The sequence below is a fragment of the Megalobrama amblycephala genome, unplaced genomic scaffold (assembly GCF_018812025.1).
Source record: "Megalobrama amblycephala isolate DHTTF-2021 unplaced genomic scaffold, ASM1881202v1 scaffold555, whole genome shotgun sequence".
Classification (NCBI taxonomy): domain Eukaryota; kingdom Metazoa; phylum Chordata; class Actinopteri; order Cypriniformes; family Xenocyprididae; genus Megalobrama; species Megalobrama amblycephala.
Window position 1 is genome coordinate 33,887 of NW_025953465.1, and position 11,581 is coordinate 45,467.

General features: G+C 38.8%; 1 protein-coding gene across 4 annotated transcripts in view; it reads left to right on the forward strand.

Moving 5' to 3' along the window:
* Positions 1 to 8,213, forward strand: part of LOC125262025 (protein inturned-like) — a 35,556-nt gene extending 27,343 nt beyond the window's left edge. Inside the window, exons 4-6 of one of the 4 annotated variants that reach the window (XM_048180574.1) lie at positions 2,993 to 3,190; positions 5,428 to 5,546; positions 6,122 to 8,213. In XM_048180574.1, coding sequence (XP_048036531.1) covers positions 2,993 to 3,190; positions 5,428 to 5,546; positions 6,122 to 6,215 — 411 coding nt within the window. In that variant the 3' untranslated portion in view covers positions 6,216 to 8,213. Of the gene's footprint in view, positions 1 to 2,992; positions 3,191 to 4,409; positions 4,519 to 5,427; positions 5,547 to 6,121 lie in introns of those variants that run through there. The other 3 variants (XM_048180573.1, XM_048180572.1, XM_048180575.1) reach the window with 3 other exon arrangements.
* Positions 8,214 to 11,581: the final 3,368 nt, after the last annotated feature.

Here is an 11,581-nt window from a genome sequence, read left to right on the forward strand (position 1 = left end):
AAATTTTAGTCTCAGAAAAAAATAGCATAACAATATGTTGGCTTTTTCAAGCCAACTTAATAAAACAAGATGCCCCGTTGAAATATGCGAGATGTAAAGTTTATTTAAACTGCAAAAGTAAAGCATACATTTAAATTATTGTGACATATATGAAGGGGGAGGAGAATTTATGCGTGCGTCATGTTTCTCGAGGAGAAAGACTTCCGCGAAGGATGCACCTGTGTATCCTCCTCGCTCATAACTCCTCGGGAAGCCTCCTCACTCCTCGATCCTCACCTCCTCGCGGTGCAATTAGAGAATGGACTATATGCACGGAGCGTTCTTTAGAACTTCCGCATTAATAAGCCAGCTCGATAACTTCTGGTGAGATGTCATTTGCTGGTGTGTTGAGCATCAGTAGTGTAATACTTAGTTTATAATCAGAATATAGTCACTTAAATAGTGTGGCATAGCATTAATTTAGTTATTCAAACGTAAGACAGCTTATAAAATAAATAAATAAAGACGTAAGTTACCTCAATGTTCCTCCTCGGCTAAATTCAATTCGACCATTAGTTTTCACACTTTTATGTGAAAAAAAGCTTCAAAAATTAAATATTTATTGTGCACTTTAGTTAGATTAATTGAATAAAATGTGTGTTTTCACAAGTGTGCTGAAATCATTGATCTTGCGCTGCTCTGACTGACATCTGCTGTGATTACAAAGGGAGAGCGTGGTGCTCGCTTTCTGTGTAATTAATTCACAATAAAAGTTATTGTTTTTCATAAGATTTTGTGAGTATTTCATACTTCACATTGACAAAATGTTTTTTCAAACCTAGTTATTTTATAATGTTTAATATTTATTCAAAACGAAGTGAAAAACGTTTAGAGGAAATGGCTGATATGTGCGCAAATAAATGCTACTTTGTCGCCACCTGCTGGTTAAAGTGCTAATTACTGTCTTTTTTATTTTTAAATAAGTGTTTTTTATCAAATGTTAAATTTCCTACATTTTTAAACGTTCGGTTTTACAATGGGGACAATCTCAAAAGGATGAACAAATTATGTTTGTGGTCATCGCATTAAAAATAACATTTAAAGTGCTGGGGAAAAAATGTGTGTGTGTGTCTAATTACAGACACGGCATTTTTAAACAGTCCCAATAGCTTCGTCTTTATTGCAATCAATAAAACTGGTTTATTGGCAAATTAGGTAAATGTAATAACTGCATTAAAATATAAATACAACATTAAAAAGTCAACCATAGATGGTTTTGTGTCAATGTACAACGACTACAGAATGAACAGCTAACAGTTCACCGGAAGTGCCCGAGCTGGCCTAACGACAACCAGGAAGTAACCCATGCATATAGTCCATTGAGATGTCCTTCAAGATGGCTGAGCTCGATCAATTTCCGGGTCATAGGATGGAGGACGGAGGAGCGAGGAAACAAGGAGGGATATTGAGAAGCACCCTATGGCTGCGACAATAAATCGATGCTTCTCGATTTGTGGATCGATTCTGAGATTTTCCGAATGCATCGCGATTCTCTCTTAAATCGATTCCGAGCTTAGTTTTTATCAGCCGATAGCACTCTAGGCTAGTTTTTAACAGCACACTCAAATGCTCATGAAGAAGAGCATTCGTGCATTCAGCTGAGTCTGAGAATGTACTTTCACCTCTGAATGCTTTTATGATGCGAGATTAATGTAAACCAGGGGTGCCCAACCCTGTTCCTGGAGATCTACCTACCTGCAAAGTTTAGCTCCAACCCTGATAAAACACACCTGCATCAGCTCATTAAGATCTTCAGGAGCACTTGATAATCACAGACAGGTGTGTTGATCAGGGCTGAAGCTGAACTCTGCAGGAAGGTAGATCTCCAGGAACGGGGTTGTGCACCCCTGATGTAAACAGTCCACTGCAAACACCCTTGTAACTTGATAATTACACCCTTGTAATTCGCTTCAACCTTTTCGAACTTTTTGATTTGCTTATTTTATAGAAGGTTTAAGTGGTGTGTTTAAGGAATTGGAAGCAAGCAGAGTACGGCTGTTTCTAAAGCACACTGTACTTTCTGCTGTTAAAATCTAAGCTCAGAATCGATTCGAGAGAGAATCGATCCAGATTTTCTCGATTTGCGATATATCAATTTATTTTCCCAGCCCTAGTAATCACCCAGTTCTTTGATCAGTCTTTATACATGTACATACCGGAGGGATGAAGCCTGAAAGGAGGTGTCAGAGACCAGCTTGTTTGGGTTGTGCTGTGGTCCAAGCTGGAAGCAATGTGATTGGCTTTTGTCACTATGACAGCTCCAAGCTTCAGACACGCCCTCCATCAAGTGCCAACGCCCCGTGTCAGTCAACCTTAGTGTTCTCTTCTGTAGTATTTCCTTCAATCTCAGCACATATACACAACTTGCTTTAGCTGTAATTATATATAATCTTTTCAGTTTGCTTAACAAACAGATGCACAAAGTAGGCAAATTAAGAAAGTTCTATATCACTATTATGTAATATTCCAAATTATGCCCTTTTTCAAAGTCTTGATTTTGTTTTTGGGAGTCTACTAGAAGAGGGTTGCATTCTTGAATGTTCAAAAAACACATTCTTTTTCACATTATTACAGCTCCTCTTTTCCCAGTCTGTTAGTAACGCTCTGTTTAGTTCCTGTCTCTATGAAGCCCCTGCTTCCCAAAATCGCAGTGTGCTCTGATTGGTTGGCTGGACCAGTGTGTTGTGATTGGTCAACCACTGTGGTAATTTCACTGTGGTAGTTTACTGGTATTCATTAAACCCTAAAACACAACACAATGCAAAGCAAAGCAATTCAAAATATGGATAAGACACCTATGAAAAATCAATACGGAAAATTCCTTCATATTAAAGCAGTACATTGGGCTTTATTTTAAGAACTTTGAGTGTAAGCAACTTGATAAGATTGTATAGTTGGTGTTTTCATGTTATCATTCGTATTTATTTCTAATTCTTTCTGTGTTTTTTCTCAGGTGAGGTTAACTCTGGAGACTGTCTGTCCCGTTGGGAGCAGCCCGGACTCGAGGCCGAAACCGCCTCCTCCGGTCAGTCAGCTGGTCCGACTGCTGTGGGGGGAGGATACAGTCGAGCTCCAGATGTCTATCGCACACGTACCACACATTGTGATGTACCTCTCACTCAAACTGGACTCTGAGTCGCAGCAGGAGGAGGTCAGTCTGATTCAGAGGAGGAACAAAATGTTCAGAGACTCTCCACCGATTGATTGCATTACAAATATTATTTTCAGCTTGTGAAAATTGGGGAAAGCTAAAACAGCTGTGTGTGGATTTTTTCAGTGCTTAATCCGTTAACATGATTTCGCCGTCCAAAAGAGTTTCCCCCCGTTAAATCAGTCAGTGCCGAGCTGCCAGAAATGAGCATGAATGGCTCTGCTGTACCGCTAACAGTCGCTCGTATTTATAGCCATCAGCTTGACGTCAGGAAACAGGAGAAGAGAGGGAAAAGCTCGCCTTCGCCTGGCTGAATAATTCACAGCGAGACGCCGCGTTCCCAACAGAAAGGAAAACCGCCCATCAGGACTTTGGAAGGTTTTCATTTTAAAGACTTGAATCGCTCAATTCATAAAGAGAAGCAAAATTTCCATTAAAAGTTAGGATTGTCGGAAATGCAGGGTGGATTTCACAAAGAACATCTCTAGATCAAAATAACAAAAACCAACAAAAATTATATTTTACCTATAGAATTTATTTCATAATCACCAACATTTCATCACTGTAATAGGATATATAATTTTCAAATATATATTTTGTTTATGTATAGTCCCATTATTCCTGTAATACAGTAAAATATTATAATATTAAAAAATATGATATTGTAAATTGCAATAATATTTAAATATTTTCCCTAATTTTTTGGACATTTGATTTTAGAATGAAATATGACTGACATGTTCTTGACAGGTAAATGATTCACTTAGTGCAGGGTTCTTAATTTCTGGTCCTGTAGGCCACTTTGCTGAAAAATTTAGATTCAACTAATACTGAACAGATTTGAATCGACTAATCAGAGTTGTTGGGCTTACTTGAAAATTACAGCCAGGTGTGTTTGAGCACAGTTAAACTAAACTCTGCAGGAATGAGGAATCCTGACCTAGTCGTACACGCTTTACAAAGATTTACATTTGTTTTTGGCCTACTGTCGGTTACTGTCAGGTTGAAGTTTTGAATACATCGAAACAGCTTTTGTAAATGCATCCCTCCAGGTGCTGATAGGTTAAAGTAGTTTATTTACGGTGTTAAATCTTCGCTGTGAGAAGCGTGCTTGCAATCCGACTCACTTAAAAACCTCTTTCTGCCTGCAGTGATTGATACTGTGTGGAGCTCTAATGTGAGTTTGAGCATTTATAATGTGTGTTTTTATGCGCTGCAGCTCTCGGTGCTCCAAACCACAGGCCACAGTGCTGCTGTAAAGACAGCAACGACCACCTCTGAATGCTGACTTGAGCTTTTAAAGTGTAAGGAATACGCTGAAGAGATAAGATGTGTGTGTGTGTGTGTGTGTGTGTGTGTGTGTGTGTCTGCTGTGTGTGTGTGTAGCTTGAGGTTGAAGGCTTGTGGGTTTAAGACAGGCATAAGAACGCATTTCTCACACAAACTCAAATGCACGTGGTCTGAAAGCATTGCCAGCTTGAAGTGTTCCTGCTCAGAATACTAATTAAAATGACAAAGGAAACATCCCTCCCCTTCATTCCCTCCTGCAGATAAACCTCAGACTATCTCATACTGCCGTTGAGAAGAATGGCCATTCCTCATGGGGAAATGTGGTTTTTGGCAAAGTTATGAGCTGCGAGCTACTCGTAATTTAAAGACAATGTGAATGGATTTTAAAGACATTTTTAAGAAAGAAAATGAAAATAAGAAGGGAATTGGAAGAGTAAGAAGGAAAATCATTTGAAATGCACTGATGAATCATTCAGGATAAGAGTAGGAACAAGTTTTAAGGAAGTAAAATTAAAATTAAATTTATAATATAAATTATATATATATATATATATATATATATATATATATATATATATATATATAATTTATAATTTAAATTTTAAATGAAAGTAAATTGAATTTATTTAATTTCAGTTTGTTGCCAAAGTAACAAGTTTTTTAAGGTTTTCATTATTTATATTTTATTTTATTTCACTGAAAATGATTTTTATTAGTTTTAGTTAACAATAGCAACACTGTTAAGTGTGTACTATTTTTAATTAGTTATTTCCTAGCTGTGTTTTCTGCTTATTTTGTGACATTATTGACTAAGGAGACACTTTTGCTCTCCATTTAAGCAAAGTGAGTTTCAAATAAAGTTCATAAAAGCATTTATATGATAGTGTGATCATGCATAAATGCAGTAAAATGAGCTTGCGTTACTGAAGTGTGTTTCCTCTGTACAGCAGGAGATTTTGTACCGGTATCCGGTGTCTGAGGCTTCAGCCCAGCTGAAGGCGGTAAGAGGGATTTTCCTGACACTCTGTGACATGCTGGAGAACGTCACAGGTGGACAGATAGTCAGGTGAGACGCTGGGATTTGATCAAAAAAAAAAAAAATTAAATATTATTACAATTTAAAATAGCTGTTTTCTATTTGAATAAATTTTAAAATCAAATTTATTCCTGTGATCAAAGCTGAATTTTCAGTCTTCAGTGTCACATGATCCTTCAGAAATCATTGTAATATGCTGATTTGCTGTTCAAGAAACATTTATGATTATCAATACTGAAAACTGTTGTGCTGCTTAATATTTTTGTTTTTTTAGGATTCTTTGAAAGTTCAAAAGAACAGCATTTATTTGAAATAGAAATCTTATGTAACATTACAAATGTCCTTACTTGATACATTTAATGCATTCTTCTTACTGAATAAAAGTATTAATTTCTTTAAAAAAAAAAAAAAAAAAGAAAAATCTTACTGACCCCAAACTTTTGAACAGTAGTGTATGAAGGAAGTATATAGTGTAGGTGCTGTAAATGGTCAAGCTTCTGTCTTTTTGCCTTTACTAGTTCATTTTAAGTCCTGCTCTGTCTTTTGCATTTTACTATAGTTTTAATGCCGTATATCATGTCACATGTCCTCTGTTTCTCCCACAGTTCCTCTCTGTGGCTCAAGCAGCAGTTGGTTCATGTGGGCTACTGGAAGGAAGGATCAAATCTTCTGGTCATCGCTGTACCTGCCAGCAGGTAATTCTCATCTTTATAATCATCCCGCCTGCCAACAGGCAACTGTAATCTAGATAATAACTATGATAACTGTCATTATAATCAGCTCAGATCATAAAACTGAAGGATAAGCTCTATAATCATCCTGTCTGCAAACGAGGATCTGTAATTTAGATAATAACCCCAGTGATTGTAATTGGTATTGATCCTTATAATCAGCTCTGATGATCTTTGAATTCATCCTACCCACCGACAGTTCCCTTTCTCAATAATAATCAATAATCTCAGTAACCTGATCCATAATCCCAGATGTTCAGCTTGTTCATGACCTTAGATGTTTATTGCTTCACAATGAATAATGACAGAAGAATGATGTCTCTCAAGCCCCTGATACACTCAATTTCTTTTTCATTCTATGCTTAGGGTTAAAAAGATGTTGATAGATGATAGATGAATATGTAAATATGTGCTGTGCGCTTTCCTCTCAAAAACAAAATAAATACACAAGAATACTGACAGCAGTGAGAAAACAGTAGTTAAGAAACCATCTGATCCTAGTGATGTGGATGTTTGCACCAACTCTGCAATTCCAGTCACATTACCTTTATTTATACAGAACCTTATACAATGGATTGCTTTAAAGCAGCAGCTTTACATTATTAAATATGAAAAACAGTGTCAGCATCTCTTTCCATTAGAGTTACAACTTCAGTTTCTACTATAAAGCGGCTCTCCAGTGTTCACGACAGACAGAACAGAGAAATGAACCAGAGAAGATTTCCTGTCAGGTTTCAGGAAGGGAAAGAGCGAGGACTCAATTGCAGGAAAGGAAGGGCTTTATTAATAATAAAAATAAAACAAAACAAGACAACAAAAACTACCCCGTGGGGGAAAAACAGACTTGACAAACAGGACTCGACTTGACTTGGCTTGACTCATGGAACACCAGAGAATAAACGACATACAAAGACAGGAAATTACGACAACGAACCAGCACAGGACTGCAAACACAAGGAGAATAAATAGGAGAGCAAACAAGGCAGGTAACGAGGGAGGACAGGTGGGGCAAATCAACCAATAATGAGGTAACAAGGTGGGCGGGGTCAAAACAATAGACATGAGAGCACATGGCACAAAGAAACACATGACAAGCCATGTGCTCACACAAAACAAAACAAAGACACAAGCACATGGCCAATGAAGACAAATCACAAGCCATGTGCTTACACAAGACGAGACATGAACACGTGACTATGAAAACTCATAAGCCACGTGTTCACACAAAACAAGACAACATGGAAGCACGCAGCCCGTGAAACACAGACTGCGTGCTAAGACAACACAAGACAAAAACACAACATGAAAGCACGCGGCAGGTGGAAATCACCGCGTGCTACACAAAACATGAGACAAGAGCGCACGGCAAGTGAAAGTACACACAAACCGTGCGCTCACAATAAAGACAGGACTGGGAGCGCGAGTGTCCGAATCCCGACACAAAACCGAAACCAAACTAGACACGAGTGCCGGGATCCGAACGCCACGCTCCCAACATGAAACAAGGCACGCAGACAAGAGAGCGCACAGCCCCGAGAACACTCGAGACCGTACGTTCACACAAAAACACGACAAGAACGGGAGTGTCAGAGCTCTGTCACAAAACCAAGAAATAAACAAGACTGAAGTGACAGAACCCTGACATTTCCATCTTGAAGAGGGCGAAGCCTCAGAGCCACACCTACCTTGTGTTACTTCATCACCACGGACCAATGGAAGTTCGAAAGGCAAACTCCTGAAAAGAACACAAAACAAACTTCATTTTGGCCAGATTTTGTTTGAAATGATGTCACACCACACCAGTTCATTCTTCGATTTCGCTTTCGCTTCGATTTCGAGTGCACTACCCAGTGACACAAACTGCAGAATATCAGCTCTCATGTCTTTTAAAGTCTCTTAAGTAATGCTCCGAAATGCTTTTTAGAAAAATGTTAATTTAATTAGGGGCCAAGCACCGAAGGTGCTTAGGAACCTATTGTATTTGTTGGCGTTCTTTTTATTTTTGATTCTTCTTCTTCTTCTTCTTCCGCTCTTGAAGTCTATGGCAGCCCATAGAACCGCTTGCAGGAAAGTTGTGAAATTTGGCACACAGTTAGAGGACAGTCTGACCTTTGTCCATAGCAAATTTGGAGTCTCTAACTGAATCCCTCTAGCGCCACCAGCTGTCCAAATTTGCACTTATGTTTATGCTAATAACTTTTGAACCCTAAGGGCTAGAAACAAAATTCTTTTTTACTCTGATTCCTTGGGACATGCTGATTCAAATGTACCCATTTTCCGTCATGAAAATTTTTCCGCCATTTTGAATTTTCTGAAAAACCTACTTTTTCGAACTCCTCCTAGGCCGTTACTCCGATTTTCACGAAAATTGAACCAGATCATCTTCAGACCATGCCGACAAAAAGTTATGGAATTCAAGTTGATTCCTCAAACCATTTTCGAAAAACACACAAACGAATTGTATGTAGTGCTTGCGAAAATAGAAGTGAGGCTGTATCTCCGCAACACTTTATCGTATTCAGACCAAACTTCCTACATGTCATAACAAGCATGACCTGAGTCATCATGCAGTGTTTCGGTGCAGCGCCACCTACTGGTCCGGAGACATTGAAAATTGATATTTTTGCTTATAACTTCTAAATTTGGTCTCGTTGGATTCAGGGCATCATGCTGAGTCAAATGATATGCAATTTTCCCATATCGGACATTTGGGCCGTCGGCCATTTTGAATTTTGTGCTAAAATGCTGTATTTTACGAACGCATTAGCGTATCGTTACGAAACTTGGTATGAGTCATCAGGACAATGCCCTGAAGGAGCCTGAGAAGGTTCAGCACTGCGCCACCTTGTGGTCAAAAGTTATAACAAAATTTACAAAAATGCTAATAACTTTTGACTATATTTACCGATTGTAATGGAACTTGTCTCAGTAGATTCCTTGGGTCATGCTGAGAACATAGATATCAAATTTGCCATAGTCGGCTGAACTTCCTGTCCGCCATATTGTTTTTCTTTAAAAACCTACTTTTTCGAACTCCTCCTAGACCGTTGCTCCGATTTTCACCAAAATCGAACCTTATCATCTTCAGACCATGTCGACAAAAAGTTATGGATTTCAAGTCGATACGTCAAACCGTTTTCGTATACCGGAGCAAAGAATTTGAGGCATGATGCAAAAATGACTCTTGAAGCTGTATCTCTGCAATGCTTTGACATATTGACACCAAACTTTGCAAGTGTCATTGTCACCTCACTCTGACCATACCACATTAATTTGGTCACAGCGCCACCTATTGGTCGAAAGTGATGAAACAGTAAATCCTCATTTTTTATCATTTTTCATCTCTTTTGCCTAAAATGATCTTAATAGGTCTTTAATTGCTCACTGTTGCATTTGGTCTGATGCTCACAGCCATGTTGGCTGGCTTCTTGTGCCGTTTTTGTGCTTGGCCCCGTAATTGCTGCTTGCAGCTATATTTAGGGGCCAAGCACCGAAGGTGCTTAGGCACCTATTGTTATTGTTAGTTTTCTTATTATTAGGGGCCAAGCACCGAAGGTGCTTAGGCACCTATTGTTATTGTTAGTTTTCTTATTATTATTATTCTTCCGCTCTTGGAGTCTATGGCAGCCCATAGAACCGTATGGTAAAAAGTTGTGAAATTTGACACACAGTTAGACGACAGTCTGAACTGTGTCCATAGCCAATTTGGAGTCTCTAACTCAATCCCTCTAGCGCCACCAGCTGTCCAAAGTTGCACTTATGTTTATGTTAATAACTTTTGAACCATAAGGGCTAGAAACAAAATTCTTTTTTCCTCTGATTCCTTGGGTCAAGACGAATCGATTGCACTATATGACGTCATTTTCCGTCATGAAAAATTTTACCGCCATTTTGAATTTTCCGAATAACCTACTTTTTCGAACTCCTCCTAGGGCGTTACTCCGATTTTCACAAAAATTGGACCAGATCATCTTCAGACCATGACTGCAAAAAGTTATCAAAAGCTTTTCGATAGATCCATCTGTTCTCGAATAGGGCACAAACTAATTCGACCGAAAGCTCGCAAAATCACACTTAAGGCTATATCTCCAAAATGATTTATCGTATTTTGACCAAACTTAATACATGTCATCACAAGCATGACTTAAGCCAACATGCAGTGTTTCAGTGCAGTGCCACCTACTGGTCCGGAGATACGAAAAATGGATATTTTGGCTAATAACTTCTGAATGGTTTGTCCAGAAATCATAAATGTGGTCACGTCAGATTCAGGGTATCATGCCGAGTCGAATGATAACCATTATTACCATATCAGCCATTTTGGCCGTCGGCCATTTTGAATTTTGTGCTAAAATGCTGTATTTTATGAACGCATCAGCGTATCGTCACAAAACTCGGTATGGGTCATCAGCATGATGCCCTGAACCAGCCTGAGAAGTTTCGCACCAGCGCCACCTAGTGGTAAAATCAAATATTCAAATGCTTATCACTTTGACTGTGGTCGACTTGTTTTCAAAAGAGTCATGTCCTTAGACTCCCGAATCCCTGCTGAGTCCAACGATACCGAACATGTTAGGTTTCGAAATATGGTTTGTCCGCCATGTTGAATTTTGCGAAAAACCTACTTTTTCGAACTCGTCCTAGACGCTTCATTTGATTGTCATGAAAATCAAACCAGATCATCTTCAGTCCATTCTGGCAAAAAGTTATCAAAAGCTTTTCGGTAAATCAAGCCATTCTCAAATAACACGCAAATTAATTTAACGTAGAGCACCCAATTTGGACTCATGGCTGTATCTCTGCAATGCTTTATCATATTCAGACCAAAGTTCATACATATCATCCCAAGCAAGACCAGAGCCTACATGCTGAGTTTTGGCGCAGCGCCACCTACTGCTTTGGATATACAAAAAATGATTATTTTTGCTTGCATAAAATATTTTAAGCAAGCAAACATGCAGTGTTTCAGTGCAGTGCCACCTACTGGTCCGGAGATACGAAAAATGGCTATTTTGGCTAATAACTTCTGAATGGTTTGTCCAGAAATCATAAATGTGGTCACGTCAGATTCAGGGTATCATGCCGAGTCGAATGATAACCATTATTACCATATCAGCCATTTTGGCCGTCGGCCATTTTGAATTTTGTGCTAAAATGCTGTATTTTATGAACGCATCAGCGTATCGTCACAAAACTCGGTATGGGTCATCAGCATGATGCCCTGAACCAGCCTGAGAAGTTTCGCACCAGCGCCACCTAGTGGTAAAATCAAATATTCAAATGCTTATCACTTTGACTGTAGTCGACTTGTTTTCAAAAGAGTCATGTCCTTAG